Source organism: Spodoptera frugiperda, chromosome 11 (genome assembly GCF_023101765.2).
Source record: "Spodoptera frugiperda isolate SF20-4 chromosome 11, AGI-APGP_CSIRO_Sfru_2.0, whole genome shotgun sequence".
Lineage (NCBI taxonomy): Eukaryota > Metazoa > Arthropoda > Insecta > Lepidoptera > Noctuidae > Spodoptera > Spodoptera frugiperda.
The window spans coordinates 4,551,996-4,571,013 of record NC_064222.1 but is presented as its reverse complement, the minus strand read 5'-3'; the positions used below and the strand labels follow the sequence as shown (position 1 = coordinate 4,571,013).

Here is a 19,018-nt window from a genome sequence, read left to right as displayed (position 1 = left end):
TGACTCATGACAGTAAGCAAATGTCAAAAATGTGTTGCCATACCTATATAACTGAATCTATTTAATACCCATAGATAGGCCCAACGTGCGGACTGTCATGTTCTTTTATACATACTTATTATATTATTTATTTATACTCTTCAAATGAATTTCATGAATAAATAATAAAAGTTTGTTTTTTAAAAAGTATATTTCTTATAATAGATTGCCTCGTTGGTCGAGTGGTCGCAAGTGCGACTGCCGAACAAGGGGTCTCGGGTTCGATTCCCGGGACGGGCAAAGTATTACTGGGCTTTTATTGGATTTTCGAAAATTTGTCGATAGTAGCACGGTGTGGAATTGTTTCCAGTATATGGCAATAGGCTCACCACCTATTATATGGGACTTATAACAAATGGTGAAAAGTGGGCGTATATTGTATAGCGGCATTACGTGCCTTAATGTGCACCTCTGCCTACCTCTTCGGGGATAAAAGGAGTGACGTTGTGTTTGTATTTTTCTTAAATTTTATTAAGTACTAGCGACCCGCCCCAGCTTCGCATGGGTGCAATGGTGATATGCATGTATTATACATTTAAACAAACCTATTCCAAAAATCTATCTATTTAAATAAAAACACATCAAAATCCGTTGCGTGGTTTTAAAGATTTAAGCATACAAAGGAAAATAGGAACAGAGAAAGCGACTTTGTTTTATATGTCGTGAACTCAAAAAAAAAAGTTTATCTGGATAATAATATATTTATTAAAACTTATGACAAATCTGATGAGTAATGAAAAATCGTAGTGTCTATGGATTCAAGCAGTCCACGCTTAAAGGTTCCCTTTTCTATGGGATAAGACGGTAAACGAACAGATGGTAAGCAATCAGCGCCGCCGCTGGATACCCGAAACACCAGAAGCATTATGTAGATACAAGTGCCTTGCTGGCCTTTGGGGGCTAGGAATTCTAAGATTGTTGGGATATGGGGATTAAGGCAATTGGGGTGGGGAGTAATTAGGTCTCCGGTAATCTTACTTACCTACACGACAAAATGCAACGCTAGTGTTGTTGCTTGTCGGCTTTCTGTGACGACATGGTGTCACTCCGGTCGAGCCGGCTTGTGTGCCGAAGCATGACTCTCCCATACATAAAGATTGAAGGCCGATTTTTAAAATTAGGTATGTTTTTGTTCTTTAGGTTATACTCCCGAGTTTTCTCACCTGATCGGGTATGTATGATAGCTAAAGGTTCTCGACGGTTAGTTACTTATACGTTAGACGGTTAGGACAGTAATTAGGTACCTGGGGGCCTACTCCGGTTCTCGAATCCGAAGTTTCGTTTAATTTTCGGCCGTAGGTTTTATTGATTTACTAATGAAATTACTTAAAATAACGTTTTATTTTTTATTTCAAATCAAAACCTATTTATTTATCTTCATTTCATTCGTTCATTTTTGTTCACAAAGGTTCGCAATAAATGGAATTGTAGTGCGAAATTTGCGAAGTTTCGGATGAAACTTCGTTTTTCGTTGAATTAGAGTAGACCCCCGGTGTTTGGTTTAGCTTAATTTGTATTGATGAGAAATTTGCACGCATGTGACTTTCAGACTTATAGTCGAACAACTGGCTGTGTACGTACTAAAAAAAACTACGTTTAAAAACCGACTTCAAAAACCAAAACAAATAAAAGGGTAAAAAAATAACTAAAATTATAATCGTCACAATTTAAAAGGTCGACATTTGGCAGCCTATGTACTGATGTAACTTGTTATGAACGTGTTGTAACGTCAGCGTAAAAAGAATTAAATATCTAATTCATAATATTAATTCATTCATAAGCATCAAATTTATCTTTCTACTAGCGACCCGCCCCAGCTTCGCATGGATGCAATGTTGGTATGGATAATACATATAAACCTTCCTCTTGAATCACCCGCATATTCTGATGCGGTTTTTTTTTTAAATAGATAGAGTTGCGTAGTTTTAAAGATTTAAGTATACAAAGGGACAGAGAAAGCGACTTTGTTTTATTAGTATAAAACAAAGTCGTGATAATAGAAATACATTTAACTAAACGTTAATAAAAGGCGTCTATTACAATATTTTAAACCCTTAGATTGGTTACCATAGTGATGGTACCTGTCAGTTGTCCGTTTTCAGAACTATCGTAATTAATATTAACTATTAAAAATCGGTTATATCGGTACATAAGACTGACAAACGTCAGAGTTGACCTCTTCGATTGTGTCGACTATAAGTTCCCTTTGACTTAAACTATACAATATCATTTACAATCAAACTCTTTATTGAATACAAAATTACACATATAGGTATTTTAATTGAATACAAAAATATTTGATTAGCATTTTAAGTGAAAAATCTATAATAAAATCGGTGGGTATAGTCATTTAATATAAAAATAAGGTGGATTTTCCTTCCTGACGCTATAACTCCAGAACGCACGAACCGATTTTCATGGTTTTGCATTCGTTGGAATATATTTCGAGTCGAGACCCGAAATTGCTATAAATCTCACGATAGGGTTTATAGCAAAGAAAATTCAGGAAATATTTAACATTAGTGGCGAAACGGATTTCGCCGGGTTTACTAGTATTATTACGTAGAAGCAGGTAGACATTTTAATATGTTAAGTAAAAAGTAAATATATTTCGATTAACCACGAACATCATATAATAAATAAGTATGCCTATTTTTAAATAGAAATATATAAATAAAATTAAGACGCAAGTGTGAAGCAAAAGAAAGTGCAGACTTAACTTTATATGTTAGTACAAAAGTTGTTATTTACGAGGTGTGTTGTACAAGTAATTCAGTTTTTAACTGACATGGTCACTTGTAGTATCATTAGAACTTAAAACGGGATATTTATCACGGATGAACTCCGATCAGTTCATCCGTGATCATGATGCTTGCAACAGTGCCGAAATTTCGGAAACTCATAAAATCGAATAAACATGGTATATATCCCGTTTTAAGTTCTAATAATAAGTAATACAGTCTTTGGTTTATTTCTATTATAGTTTATTTTAAGGTGTCATAGTCAAAGCATTTATTTCAATTAATCCTAAACTAGTGGTCGCCTAGTGGTCGAAATTCAACCATATACGTCAGTTGTTGTCAGTGAATAGGCTCTCATTCCAAAGTGTTGCTTCGAATGGAGAAGAACGAGCAACTCAAACTCCATCGTTACTCTTTTATAAAACTGTTTTTTACAATATCTCTGATACATTATTTTGATCATTTTGACCTATTGTATACAATGATACTATGCATGGGTGCGAGACTTCTAACCCGTTAAGGCTGAGTTCTACACCTAATTTTAACGACAAATATTCGGGGGTCGAAGTGGTCGAATCCCTCCCATAAAAGTTAAGTGTATTTTAATATTTTATGCTCCTGCGTTTTTCGTAATATCAAAGGTTTATGCGTCGTAGAAACAAAAAAAGACTAACGGTACCTAATAACCTTGGCTAACTAATTCATTACTTTTTTCATATGTTTGATAATGTTTTGCGTGAGAAAAAAAGTTTGTGAATTATTTTTACTGAAAAACTCCATTTTTAATATTTTCAAAAACCCCATATTATTATTTTTGTCGATAAAATTAGATGTAGTATTCAGCCTTATTTAGATCATTTACCTATTGTATATATATGAAGGAACAATGTAACGACAATACGACGTCAAAACTATGGGACAATAAAACCAATTTGTAAAGAATATAAAATAAAATAGCGGTTTGTTTCAAACATAGTGCCCGCATATGTACACTTACAATTTTGAAATAATGCTTCTATACAAATAAAAAATAATCTTTAATTTAATTTTTCAAATCAAAAAAATACTGCTTGATGCCACAGGTTCCCTAGACTACATTGGAATAAAATAATACTTAGTTAACGTCTGACTAACTAGTGTAAATACATTGTTTGTTATTCAGTGTAATTTGTATGTATATTACATTTTTATATTAATTTAATACTCATTTATTCTTAGTATGTAATGACATAACAGAGATTCGGTCAAATATCAAGAAACATTAAAAGATCTGTAAAAATATTTATATAGACTAACATTAACTAGTGGTCGCCTAGTGGTCGAAATTCGACCATATACGATTAAATTTACAATACATACCACTTAACATACGTTCAAGGATAATTTTTATTTAATGAATTGCTATTAGTTTTGTAAAATTCAAATTAATATATTCTGGCGCATCATGAACAGGAAAACTCTATTCCTATGAGACGTGAGAATATCATCACAATGTCTGTCGATTTTGACGTTTTGTTAAATATGTCTGTCGATTTTGACATTTTGTCAAATACGATCAGATACTATGCATGGTAGTGTGTATAATGTTTTATTTAATGATTGTTTACTTTATAAGCATTATTTTTGAAAAATATTAGCGTTCTCCACTTCTCCTACACATAAACTATAAGTGTACCAAATTTTATGCTCCTACGTCCGCGCAATTTTCGTAAAAAGGGGTCCAAAGTTTTTGCATCACGTATTAATATATAGCAGACTCATTTATTCTTAGTATGTAATGACATAACAGAGATTCGGCCAAATATCAAGAAACATTAAAAGATCTGTAAAAATATTTATATAGACTAACATTAATCAAGTTGGTATAATTAGGCCCAGCGAAAACCGGCGGAGATGAACGACGAATCCGTCATCCGTATGCCGTATAGTAAAGGTTGGCGGTCGGATGAAAAATGCCGTTTTGTTCTCCGTATACTCTCCGCGTCTCCGCCACTTTACGATGGGTCGTACAGTCAGTCTTAGGTCTATGAGGTTATCAAGGTTTTTAAAAAACTCTGTATCAGTATCTGTGAAGGTAATGTTTGAATACACTTCTTTTTGTAGATTCAACAATTATTCCATTAAACATTAAAATGTTATTTGCATCAAAAATTTACTAACTTTGAAAACGAATATAATTTTGTTTAGTGCTTGTGGCACCGACTTCTAATTTATCGTTTGGATCGTTCAATCGTTACTAGCGGCTAGCTAACTAGCTCTCTACGTCTCAAGTAAAATGTTCCGGCTACAATCGCTAAGCCAAGTACTAAGGAGATGATACCAAAACTAAGTAAAACATTATTTGTCCACTCGCGGAGAGAACTGACGATGATTTTCCGCCGACCACTGTAACGGGACGCAGGATATGCTGCAAAAAAATTCTAATTAAAATCAGCATTTCAGGTAAACAGGTTTACATAGTTTTTTTTTGTGTGAAGATATAATCATCACGCCTTTTATCCCCGAAGTGGTAGGCAGAGATACACATTATGACACGTAATGCCACTGTGCAATGTACATTGTACACTTTTTACAATTTATGTTGTAAGTCTCATGTAATAGGTGGTGAGGCTATTGCCATATACCAGACACATTTCCAGACTTCGTGCTACTACTGAGAAATTTTCGAAAAACCGAAAAAAGTCCAGCAGTACTTCGACGCAGTTGCACTTGCAACCACTCAGCCAAGCTGCTGGGGCAGGTCGGCTCTCCCAGCGCGCCGGTGGACTGACTTGGCAGAGCCGCCGGTAAATTTAATTTAGAGGATAAAAAAAAAACAAACAAATATGTTAATCGTAAGTATTTTTGTAGTTATAATTGTAGATTGTTGTGGTAAATTGTAGTGTGTAAGGTAGATACCATATTGATAAAATTTATTGTAAAAAGAAAAACAAATTGTATGACAAGGGCACGGACCAAGAGTCCGTAGAGAACAAATGTAAATAAACATATAAAAAAAAAACCACTCAGCGAACGAGGGACCTAGGTATTATCGGGTTACTTATCGGTAAAACATTAAACAACGTTCTTATCAGTTGTTAATAATTAACAACGATCATTAATTATTAATGATCGTAGTATAGTAGAGTTACATTGTATAAAAAAAAGGGTTGGCGTGGATAAAAACCCCACACTCAATAAACAAGGAAAAAAGATTAAAAAAAATAATGTATGGCAGCCTATCTTAGCACCATTTTTTCGAATCAAGTTTTGTATTGTATCGCGTATATTCCTACTTTATTTATTTGTTGATAAATAATAGTCACTTAGCACAAAGTGAATTGAACGCTATCCTAATGTGATGTGATGAGTTTTTCATCTAATCGATCTATCGAGACATTTGGCGTGCCGATGTGCTCTGAAAATCGGGATATCCCGCGTAGATCGGGACACCGAGCGGGTTGAGCCACTGGCGGGAGGATCCATTTGATGATTTTAATTTCTGTCAAACAGACTTACCATATCTGACTCGTATCATGTACTTGTCCGGCGGAAGACCTTGTTCGTAGTACCCCGTGTGGTTAATGCGCATGACCGGTTTCCGATACAAGTCCGTCATCATCCACGCTATGAACGCCTCATTCTGTAAATCCAAGTAAACCGGAACACTGATTTAAGTCAACCTCATCTAGATTTTTTTTATTTGATAATTTTTGACGTGTTGGGGTGAAGTCAAAGGGCGAATCCGACACACAACTCATAAACTTACGCTCGTTTGGCTTCACCCTAAAAGTGCTCTTTTGTAGGTTATTTACAAAGTGTGTACTCGTATGCTCGTATAAATTAAACATAAAAATTTCGTGATATTAATAATTGCAACTGCAACAATGGCTTAGTGGAATCTTTACTTTATTAGTAATAAAATTTTAAAATTATATTTCTTTTAGTTTATTCTAAAACGTCATCGCATCGCACGCACGCATCGTGTTTGGTGCAATGCTAGTGCAATTTACTATAGTGCAAGTGGCGGATGGTGTAATACACTTCCAATCAGCCGACGGCCAATCATAATGTATAAATGTATAATGCCAATCATAATGTGTAAAATTTCCCTAACCTTTGTAATTTGTGTTTATGTCATTGTGTTTAAAATTTTTGTATGGACATTTGTTCTGAAATAAATATTTATTATTTATAGGGTATTTCCTTTTTCTCGAAATTTTAAGAATTTCGGTATTAATGAAGCTCACGGGCCTAAACCAAGTGAACTTCATGGTGGGATTCGTTTTCAACGGCATCTTCTTGCAAGAATTTCCGCACGATCCGACATGTGTTGAGAATTGCGGCTTTCTGCATGGTTATGTATATATTTTTGGGTAGGTCTATCAGATTGATTCCGTGATGTAAATATTTAGGAATGACTCCTGTACTGGAGAGTACCAATGGCACAATATATACTTTGTTCATTCTCCAGATTCTTAATATTTCTTCCTTCAGCTCTGTATATTTGTGTATCTTCTCAGTTATAGTTTTTTGTAAGTTGTGGGTGTTCGGAATAGCTATATCGGCAATATATACTATTCTGTTAACTTTGTCTATAAGGGTAATATCCGGTCTATTGTTGTGTACGGTTTTATCTGTTAATATAGCTCTGTCGAAGTATAACTTGTGATTGGTACTCTCCAGCACAGGTTTTGGTACATATTGGTAGTAAGGCTTGGGAGGTTCGGTTAGAAGTTGATGTTTAGTGGCAAGATGTTGGTGGATGATGTGTGCAACTTGGTTGTGTCGGTGTGTATAGTCAGTCTGAGTGAGAGTTGGGCAAGCGCTTGTGATATGCTGTATAGTTTCGGATTGTCTATGGCATTTCCTACATTTGTCGTTTTGTGTATTGGGGTCTTTTAGTATATATTTCCTATAGTTTTTTGTGTTAATTACTTGGTCCTGGATTGCAATCATAAAGCCTTCTGTTTCGGGGAATAATGAGCCTAGTTTTAGCCATTTATTAGAAGCATCGAAATCTATGTGAGGTTGTTCTAGGTCGTGGATATGTCTACCATGTAATTCTTTAGCGCGCCATCTATCTAGTTTTATCTTTTGGTGATCTCCTATTGATTTAAACTGTATCTCTTTATTTTGTAAATTTAAAGGTGTAAAGTTTTTATCTGTATTAATTATTGCTTCATGAATTTTACTGCTGTTTGCCTTACCATAGAAGAAATTCCTTAGTGATTGCACTTGTTGCTCCCACAGTAGCTGTAAATCGACTAGGCCTCTTCCACCATTTTGCCTCTTTACTGTCATTCTTTCGATCGCCGATTTCGTGTAAATAGTTATTTTTAGTTAAAGTAGTTCGTATTTTTATTTCTAGTTTATTTATATCGGTTTTGGTCCATTTAATTATTCCAAAAGTATAAGTTAAAACTGGTATAGCGAATGTGTTTATGGCTTTGATTAAGTTTTTAGAGTATAATTGTTTTTTGCAAATCAAGTTAAGTCTTCGTGTAAATTCTGCTATTAATTTGTTTTTTATTTGAATATGATTTATAATGTTAGATTGTTGTATACCCAGGTATTTGTATGTGTCTGATGGCTCCATTTCTGTAAATGTGTTAGATTCTATGGTTGATGAAGTTTTTATTTGCCCTCTCTGTATATGAATCGTTCGACATTTATTTAGGCCGAACTCCATTTTTATATCGTTACTAAATGTTGTTGTAATGTTAATTAGATTTTGTAGGTCGTTTTGTGTTTTAGCAAAAATTTTTAATTATTATTATTATAATCTAAATTACAAGCTTGGCGCATTATCCATTTAATCCTTATTCTTCTTTGTTACACCATTGGCAGAGTGGTCGTAGACGTGAGGTGAGGTGACCATCAGGTGCAGTGGCAAGCTTTGATCTCATCCCTCTCATCGGTCCATCGCATCGGTGACAAAGAGTAACAACTTCACAGGGCCCATCCTATTTGTTTTAAGGGCTTTTTGTGGTCATTTTTCATTTTAAGACTTCGACTTATAATATGATGCCAGAGTTTCTATAAAATCTGGTCCCGCCTTCATATAGCTTTGTATGTTGCATCATTGGAGAGGTAATTTTAAGCTGAATAATAGTTATTATGGCGCCAAGTTCCAAATCTTAGCCCGTTCAGAGTTATTATTTACATGGTAGTTTTGTTATTAGCCAAGTAATGCTGCTAGTCATAATTGCATCTGTGCTTTATACACGTAGTATAGAGATTTACCTGAAATCCATTATTTTCGGGGTGGTCTTCATCTAACATCGTAGGGCTATTTTCCCAGTTTATCGGTTTCGCATACTTCTGAAAAACTGAAGTTATAAAGTTTTGTATTAATAAAATATTGTTTGACGCCTACACCCGCTACGTGTATACACGTACGAATGTGTGGGTAGGTATGCATTATACATGTATGATTTAAGCATGAACGAATTATGTATCGTTCAACCTTGAGAACGCCGCGGTCGGCAATAAAAGACAAGCAATACGTAGGCAAATCAACCATTTTAAAATATATAGCCGTCTGTGGCCCGTGGCGTTCAAAAGGTAACAAAACGGATTCTTCAGGTCATCAAATTAGGAACAACACAGGGTACCACAAATTGGAAGTCTTATTAATAGAGGATACGATATAACATGGACTTTCACTGAGCTGTTAAATGGATAAAAAATATTCGATAATAGGGTAAAATTTTGTCCAGACTTATTTTCACTTCACTAATAATACAATCGATTTTTAGTTTTAATTCCGCTTATTCTTTTCGCGGCGGCTCCCGCAGCTCGAATCCTCATGACGATGCTCCGTGGAGGAGCGAAACATATGTCGAGTGGTATATTGCATGTTATGTGTGTGTTTTATGTTGCACCCCTGCTGCATGAACATTTAATTGCGGGCGGGAGACCGGTGCTGCACACCGCATGTTAAAAAAATATGTACTTATAAGCGGAATTAAAACTAAAAAAAAAAATATTTTTATTTATTTATTTAAACCTTTATATACAGGCAACTATGGCCCATAGATATATACCTTAAACTAACATATATACGTCATATAGAAAAACTCGTTAGTAAATAAAACTTAAAACTATGTTAGTATCACTTCCTTTCTATTGTTAGTGTAGCATGGATTTCCGCAAATTAGCGCCTGTGAACATAACTCAGATGGTTCAGAGGGATTTTGAAGAAACACAGACACCACTAGATACTTTCACTCACTTTATATTATTAACACTTTTGCCCGCTAGGGGCGTTGCTTGTATTGCTTGTAAAATTTGCCAACATCATAATTAAGTTTAGGAAATATTTGTTTTCTTTCGACTTCGCCCCGAACACAACAACACTTTGTTCTTACGTGTGTTATTTTTGATGCCTCCGGCTAAAGGTCGGTCGGTCAATTTGGTTGTACATCTGCGTGGGTATAACTTACCAGGAATAGGTTATCGGCGTAGTCCAAATCTTCCAAGAAGTTAGATAACCCCCCCCCCTTTATCCCACGGCACCGATTGTCAGTGATGCGAAGCATGCACCTGCAGCATCCAGAACGACCGAGAAAAACGTTAATACTTTGAACTCTCTTAGTTTTACGTCCCAAATAACATTACAATTTAACTTTTTTAAATTCGGCAACCGTCTTTCAAGACTGAGCTTTTATGGATACATAATTGTTATTCACAATAAAACAAGACTTATTTTATGTTAGTAGCTACCGATACCGTTACCTTTTGCATATTATTCTATATGCTGTATAGATACAGACCGTTGCTGTTCTTTTTTTATTTAACTTAATTGTGAAGTTAAATAAATAGGAAACATTTTTAATTACCTTATTATAGAGACCGCGAATTCGCATCGCAAATATCTGCGAATTCGCACGAACGCACCGCAAGAATTTCCGATCTGCTTCGCATCGCACATTCCTGCGATATTACGTCATCCTTAGTGACGCCATTTTAGTCCGTTCTGAGACAGCTTTAGAGAAAGACGCGCGGCGCCTGCGCCGCCTCCTTTGTTTATAAAAAAATGGCAAAAATAGATAAATTTTGTTTTACTTTACCTGATAGGCAGTCCCATCATTTCCAAAGGCATAACAGGAATTCTTCCCTTGTACGATCGTCGCCCTACCAAACGGTGTGCCGCACTAAATCGTATCGTAGAATTCGTAGAATTCGCATCGCATCGCAGTTTTGTGTGGGAGCCCTAAACTGATCGGTGGAGGTCGATGTTATATCGGATCTTAGACTATATGGAGTGGGTTAAATTAGAGTTAATAGGGTAGATGACTAATTTTTATTTTAATCTTCGTCTTGTAGGTTATTTTAAAACATTAGATACGTATTTTTATTTTCTTCCGGAAGCAAATACTAGCGAAGATATACTATATAAGATTTGAAATATCGCGTGACGACACTTCTAGCTACATTTTATGAGTAAAAATGACGCATTTGCTCGCACTCCTAAATCTAATAGGACAAAAAAATACGTGTCTAATATTTTTTTCATTATCTAACTGACGTTTTCATAACTACAATTTTCAAGCCACGTCATCACCCCTATTAGAAGAAACATAATATATAATGGTAACAATGGTATATACAATGCTAACACACTAGATAAACATGGGCATGACCAACATAACACAACTCTTATACTAACTTCCGTGAGACATACTAAATTAATTATTATGTTATCGGTTAAACTAGTCGAGTTCTTCGTCAAAACAATACGTGAGTAAGCCGATAACATAATAATTAACTCTTATTATTTTTACCTGTCACCCTAATATTATAAATGTGAAAGTTTGCTTGTTTGTCCGTCAATCACGCTTAAACTACTGAATGGATTTTGATGAAATTTGGTATACAGACAGAGAATGAGCTGACCTGAGTGACGCTCGAAGCGTAAGCGGAAGCTAGTACTAACATAATTTTATTTTATGCTAATAACGCTCCACTAAAATATGTTGACCACCCCTGTTGGCTTAGACATACCGAAACAGCCCCTAAAAATTATGTTTACGTATTTAACCAGAAAGAGACGTTATTTTAAAGATCGTTAAGCACAGAATTTACTGTCACTTACCAAGGCATATTATATTGCGCGGAGTACGTATTTTATTTAAACAACCAAAGATTTCAATCAATTCTTCTACTGTGACGGATTTTTTCGGTTTAGAAGGGAAAATCCGTCTACTGCTCAGGTTTTAAAAAACAGTTTATATCCTAGTACTGGCGACAATTTAATTAACAAAGGTCCCGGTTATTCAAAGCTTAATAGATTCTCATTTCCATGAGACCATATCATTGATCATACATCAACACGTGCATCCGATACGGAGACTCAAATGTGAGTCGAAAAAGAACTATACCGGAATTAGCCACCCTGACTAATATAAACGTCTGAAAAATATGCGAATATTACGAATGTTCAGAATCCCAAATTTAGACCAAAAATTAGCATAACCTTCTTATTTTATCTCTTGAATACACATTAACACGTTGTTTACGCATAACTTGCTTGGTTAGCAAATGGTGATATCATTAGCTGTTCAGCTGAATAAACCGAGATCACCATTATTTTTGCGTTCCGATAAATAATAAAAAGCATATTTATTATTCCAGACCATAATCTACCCCTGTTCCAAATTTCATGCGGATCCCTTCAGCTGTTTTGAAGTGATTAAGTAAAAAGCATTCATACAAACACAAACTCGAGCATTTATAATATTACTAGCTTCTATCAATTAAGTCAGTTCATACTCTGTCTGTATACAAAATTTCATCAAAAGCTTTCAAATAATTTCAGCGTGATTGATAATCACGCAAAAATTAATAAATGGCCGTGACGGACGGACCTAAACGATGAACTCATCATTGAGTTCATCCGTGATCATGGCGCTTGCAACAATGCCGAAATATCGGGATCTCATAGACATAAATAAACATGGTAAACATCCCGTCTTACGTACTATTGATAGTGTTAGTATCCATGTCAGTTTAAAAACTTATATTTATGTTAATTCCTTTTCCAGGTAAGAAGAGGCCTTTAATAATTATAAGTGTGGGAGAGCCATGCTTCGGCACGAATGGGCCGGCTCGACCGGAGTGATACTACGGCCTCACAGAAAACCGACGTGAAACAACGCTTGCGTTGTGTTTCGTTGTGTGAGTGAGGTTACCGGAGGCCCAATTGCCCCCTTCCCAATCTTCCCAATCCCCGATTCCCGAACAACAACCCTTAAATTCCTAACTCCCAACAACGCAATTGTAACGCCTCTGATGTTTCAAGTGTCCATGGGCGGCGGCGATTGCTTACCATCACGTCTGACCGATTACCAGCGTGTTTTACATATAAAAAAAAAATCCGCAGTGGATCAGTTACAATTAATATTGTGTATTACAAAATATAATGCTTAACAATGCATTAAGTATACATTATTTAATTTCAAAGCTGACTATTATAAAATGTATTGACTACGCTGCACAGTGTTTTAGAAACCCTTGGGGAGGACATTTTTAGCTAATAGCGTATATCGATGTAGTTAGTCCTAATAACACAAATTGCAAAAGAAACCCCATGTCAATTATTTTTAGTTTTCGAGAAAAAAAATACTAAAGTTGCTAATTCGGGGGTGGTTTAACTAGGTTTTTTTTAAATTTTTCTTTTATCTTTAAAATAAAGAGCAAAATTTGATATCCGGATTTTATCACATATATTTATGTGTTATTCAAGCTTTACAACACGAATGAATTGTAACTAGGTACAAAGATATTTGCAAAAAATCCAATTTTAGTTTCTATTTTTTATTTTTTGATCGACATAGTTTCCGCACGAAATCTTCATGGTAAATGATAGTTAGCCTTTTGTACTATGTACTTAAATTAAATCAGCCACATAATCCGTGGTATTACAAAATTATGTACAATTGAAAAAAAATCTAAGCGCCTTTATTATTACAAATAGCAAAGTCAACAATCAGCACTTTGCTTTTTAAATGATACAATAATTTTATCTAGAGAAGTCGACATTTTAGAAGATGATGCTTAAAATAAATTCTTAGTTAATCTACCATATAGCAAAAGTCATGTCATGATAGTTTGCAATTAAAAATCGTGTGGTGACTTTTACTAGGACCTACGTAATTGAAATAAATACACATTAAAACATGTATATATTAAACATATCTATATGGTAGATTAACTAAGAATTTATTTTAAGCATCATTTTCTAAACTGTCGACTTCTGTAGATAAAATTATTGTATCATTTAAAAAGCAAAGTGCTGATTGTTGACTTTGCTATTTGTAATAATAAAGGCGCTTAGATTTTTTTTCAATTGTAAATAATTTTGTAATACCACGGATTATGTGGCTGATTTAATTTAAGTACATAGTACAAAAGGCTAACTATCATTTACCATGAAGATTTCGTGCGGAAACTATGTCGATCAAAAAATAAAAATAGAAACTAAAATTGGATTTTTTGCAAATATCTTTGTACCTAGTTACAATTCATTCGTGTTGTAAAGCTTGAATAACACATAAATATATGTGATAAAATCCGGATATCAAATTTTGCTCTTTATTTTAAAGATAAAAGAAAAATTAAAAAAAAACCTATTTAAACCAACCCCCGAATTAGCAACTTTAGTATTTTTTTTATCGAAAACTAAAAATAATTGACATGGGGTTTCTTTTGCAATTTGTGTTATTGGGACTAACTACATCGATATACGCTATTAGCTAAAAATGTCCTCCCCGAAGGGTTTCTAAAACACTGTGCGCTGGCGACTCGGTTCATAGATTCGTACTTCGTGTTGTTCCGGCACCGAGCACAACTTCACGCATCGGAGATCCTTTGTGTATTCTTTTGTTTGAGGGTCGACCGTCAATGTCAAAACAAGTCCACGAACGATACAATATAATTTATACTCCAACGATCCAAAATATTATAATGTATTATAATACTTTGAAAATAAATAGTGGTCATGCCCAATACCAATTACATAATGTGGTGATAATGATACCTACCCGTGTTGAGGTCTCCTGGTGGATTGCGGTACGGCTTTTTATCTTCTTCCGATAACAAACCAGTTCGAATACCTATTAAGTACGTGTTGTTTATTTGCATACTAAACGTATCTGAAACAAAATGATAACTTTGAAACACGATGGTACTTCTTACTAATTATAAAAAAAAAATGTTAATGCTAGCTCTAAAACGTTCCGGAGCTGCGGACTACCTAGCGAGTTTACCGGGGCTCCGGCTCGACAAGCAGGAGTAAGAACGGGGTATGGCCACAGACTTATTTTCTGAAGACTCGTAAGTATGTCGCACATGTACAGTAAACTTCGTCACAAGTTTTATTAAAAGTACTAAGGAGTGGAATTCATTACCACCATCTATGTATGTTCCCTGAGTGGTATTTAACCTGGTATCTTCAAGGGCCGAGCAAATAGGTTGCTTATGAAGATGTCCTTCATTGTAAGTCGCATCATCGCTTAACACCAGGTGAGACAACAGCCAAACTCTCAAGGCCCATTAAAAATATAAGAAGGTGCCTATTTGTCTACTTATTTCAACAGAACTACTATTATATATACAGTGAAACCTCGTTAAGTGAGACATCAAGGGACCTTTAAATTGGTATCACTTATAGAGGTATTCCACTAACCCAGTGTCTCAGATAACCAGGTATAAATAAACATTTGTTTCATTTACAGAGGGTACCATTAACATACGGGTTATTTCACATAAAGAGGTGTGATTCTTAAATAAAACAATGTGTTATGTGCACATTATAAATGAATAAGAATAAGTAAATCAACAAGCAAAACGTTGTTGTCTCAGTAACTGAGGTTTATGCATTAAAATTCACTTGCTGTCTCAGTTATAGAGGTAACTAAGATGATAAATCGAAAGAACGAATCCCAGATATAGAGGGTTGTTTATCCCATTAATAGAGGTAATTCAGTGCCAATGGGTAGGGAAGTCTTAATCCTCTTAATCATAGTCCCACTAAACCAAGTTTCACTGTATATTATACTTACTTCAAATGAACTACGTAGATAGTATATTAGTAAATTTACCATTGAACATAGCATCTGCAAGAGCTCCACATGGTGCGATGAGCTTCTTGCCTTCCGTCGTGTTGGCGTAAGTGTAGTTATGGCAACTGGACGAAGTAGTGATCAGCTCACCAGCCAGCTGTTTATCATCCCTGCCAACAAAAATAATTCACATTTCGAGAGCTACCATGTCATATCAGGGAGATAAATTCTCTGCCTATTCAGGTATTGGTAACATTAATTAAAAGTGGAAACACATCAACAACGTCACGCCTTTTATCCCCGAAGGGGTAGACAAAGGTGCACATTACGGCACGTAATGCCGCTATGCAATGTATACCTTTTCACCATTTGTGTTATCAGTCCCATGTAATAGGGGGTCAGCCTATACAAAATATAAAAAGTGGAAATCTATATAAAAGTGGAAACACACTATGTTCTAAACGACTGTTTGATTGAAATTCGGCACAACGATGGTTGAGTATTTAAATAGTTTTTATAGCTAAAACCTTATGGGAACGGGTACTATACGCGTATAAATAACCCATGTGGAATCGTTTATTTTTTAACACTACGCAACTAGCAACTAAGGTACTGAATTGATTCTAATGACGTTTGCTTCACACGTAGACTGGACTATTTTAGCTCGAGAAAGGAAGAGGATCGACGTATTCGAAATATGGTGCTGGAGGCGGATGCTGCGGATACCGTGGACCGCGATGCGCACAAACGAGGATATGAATAAATGATTCTCTCGCAGCTGAATGTGAAGACACGTTTACACACCACCATATGTCGCCAGCGTATCCATGCATATTTCGGACACGTTGTAAGAAAAACGACGAAAATCTGGAGACTCATCATAGTCGGCAATACAGAGGGCAAACGATCACGAGGCCGATCACCAACACGATGGACAGACCAGATCAAGGAATCGTCTACCACCGGATTCCACCAACTTTCACGATGCGATGGACAGAAACCGATGGAGACAAATAATTCGCTCCAAATGCGAATCCAATGATGACCACGATCCTCAGTCATGAGGAGCCGACTACAGAGAGAGAGACAGCCGTAGAATATCTGTAATGTCGCGTTTACATTAGGTCAGTCACAGGCATAGGTCGGTCACCGAATGCGGCGGCCGCATTAATACGGCCAAACGAATCCCTGTTTATATTATCTAGTTGGTGACCGAATGCGGCCTGCAGCCGAATACGGTCTAACCGACTAATGTAAACGCGCCATAATTTAGAAAATCCCCTAATTCTGTCACAATTCATTGTTCCACGCACACAAAGTCGCGAGCATAAGCTATATCAGTACTCATATATGTAACAACGTGACTTTGTACCATATATGGAATAATGTATGTAGTATGTTTTTATTCCCCCGCGATTGAAACACTATATAGGTACATAATATTATGGACCAACTCATACTGGTAAAGCCAGTGCTGTTCAGTAAATAGGAAAAGTACAAAATAATTGAATAGGTACCAAAATAATATATACTTTTTATTATATTTATTTCAGTGTGGGAGAGCCATGCTTCGGCAGAATGGGCAAGCTCGACCGGAGTGATAGCACGGCCTCACCGAAAACCGACGTGAAACAACGCTTGGTTATGTGAGTGAGGTTACCGGAAAAGCTCAATTCGGGGGGAAATCCCAATCTTCCCAATCCCCGATTCCCCAACAACCTTTAAATTCCTATCCCCAAAAGGCCGCCAACGCACTTGTAACGCTTCTGGTGTTTCAAGTGTCCATGGGCGGCGGCGCTTGCTTACCATCTAAAATATCTAAAAAAGATAAACAAAATATAACATTACAAACGACTAGCTTGATAAGTGACCCTACGCAGATAGCTAATATCTTCAATGACTTTTTCGCATCCATTGGGGAAAATATCTCCCCAAAATCCGGTTTCGATCGAACTAACACGGCAGTGATTAACCCCACTCAAAATACCATGTTTCTCAGCCCGGTTGACGGATATGAAGTGAACAGCATCTTAAAAAATCTAAAAAACAAGAACAGTTACGGCATAGACGAACTACCACCTACCCTTTTCAGACAGTGCGCCGATGAACTTACCCTACCATTTTTTAAACTAATAAATCAATCGTTCGAAGAAGGCAGTTTCCCAGACCAGTTAAAGAGAGCATTAATTAAACCTATACATAAAAAGAACGCAAAAACAGACCCTAACAATTACAGACCGATCGCGCTTCTGCCAACCGCCTCCAAAATCTTTGAAAAAGCAATGTGCAACCGAGTATATTCATTCTGTGAAAAATACAACATTTTTAATGATTGCCAAAACGGTTTCCGCCAAAATAGATCAACGAGCTTAGCGGTATATAAGTACATCCAAGAGGCTCTAAACGTCATCAATAATAAACACTATGCAGTAGGAATATTACTGGATATGACCAAAGCCTACGACAGGGTGCAGTTTGATATACTGTTGCACAAGTTGCATGGAATAGGAGTGCGCGGAAAGGCTCATGACTGGTTCGTGTCTTACTTGAAAAGTAGAGAGCAATTAGTTGAGGTAGAATACTACAATAGTACCACTAGGGAAATATAGCTCATTCGATCGAAAATTAAACCGATACAAGCTTCAATTCCCCAGGGAAGCGTTATAGGATGCCTGCTTTTCCTAATTTATATAAACGACCTCCCTAAAACTATAGAAGGACCATGTGTCCTATTTGCTGACGATGTCTCAATCCTCACCTCATGCCGATCGAACAACCACATCAATGAAAAGCTCAATACCATTTTCGATAACATTTCAAACTGGATGACACAACACAATCTCGAAATAAACTTTACAAAGACTAAATTAATAACTTTTCACCCTCGTCAAAAAACCCAAATACACATAAATTTCCAATACAATCAGGTAGAACTAGAAACAGTTAACGAATTCACACTTTTAGGATTAACAATAGACACGAATATAAATTGGAAATCACACATACTTAAACTAAAATCTAAAATTTCCAAGTTTTCGTACGCCCTATATGAAATTAAAAAGACTACTGATTTAAAAACTGCACTAACAATGTATTATGCGTATGCCCACGGTTGGTTCACGTACGGTATCATTCTGTGGGGAAACAGTACGGATGCTCAGTCTCTATTTATTTTACAGAAAAAATTAATTC

The 19,018-nt window shown here is 35.8% G+C and overlaps 2 protein-coding genes across 6 annotated transcripts in view; one reads left to right on the top strand and one right to left on the bottom strand.

Moving 5' to 3' along the window:
- LOC118274565 (septin-1) overlaps nucleotides 1-19,018 on the top strand; it is a 54,091-nt gene that overhangs the window by 1,632 nt on the left and 33,441 nt on the right. The gene's annotated exons all lie outside the window — the stretch shown is intronic.
- The window catches only part of LOC118274566 (cell cycle control protein 50A), a 45,388-nt gene continuing 30,012 nt past the window's right edge, over nucleotides 3,643-19,018 (bottom strand). For 4 of the 5 annotated variants that reach the window (XM_035592139.2, XM_050697002.1, XM_035592138.2 and 1 more), the window contains 5 exons: nucleotides 15,866-15,996; nucleotides 14,807-14,917; nucleotides 9,006-9,091; nucleotides 6,279-6,402; nucleotides 3,643-5,187 (listed from right to left, as the gene is read on the bottom strand). In XM_035592139.2, coding sequence (XP_035448032.2) covers nucleotides 5,024-5,187; nucleotides 6,279-6,402; nucleotides 9,006-9,091; nucleotides 14,807-14,917; nucleotides 15,866-15,996 — 616 coding nt within the window. In that variant the 3' untranslated portion in view covers nucleotides 3,643-5,023. The remainder of the gene's footprint in view (nucleotides 5,188-6,278; nucleotides 6,403-9,005; nucleotides 9,092-14,806; nucleotides 14,918-15,865; nucleotides 15,997-19,018) is intronic. The other variant, XM_050697000.1, reaches the window with a different exon arrangement.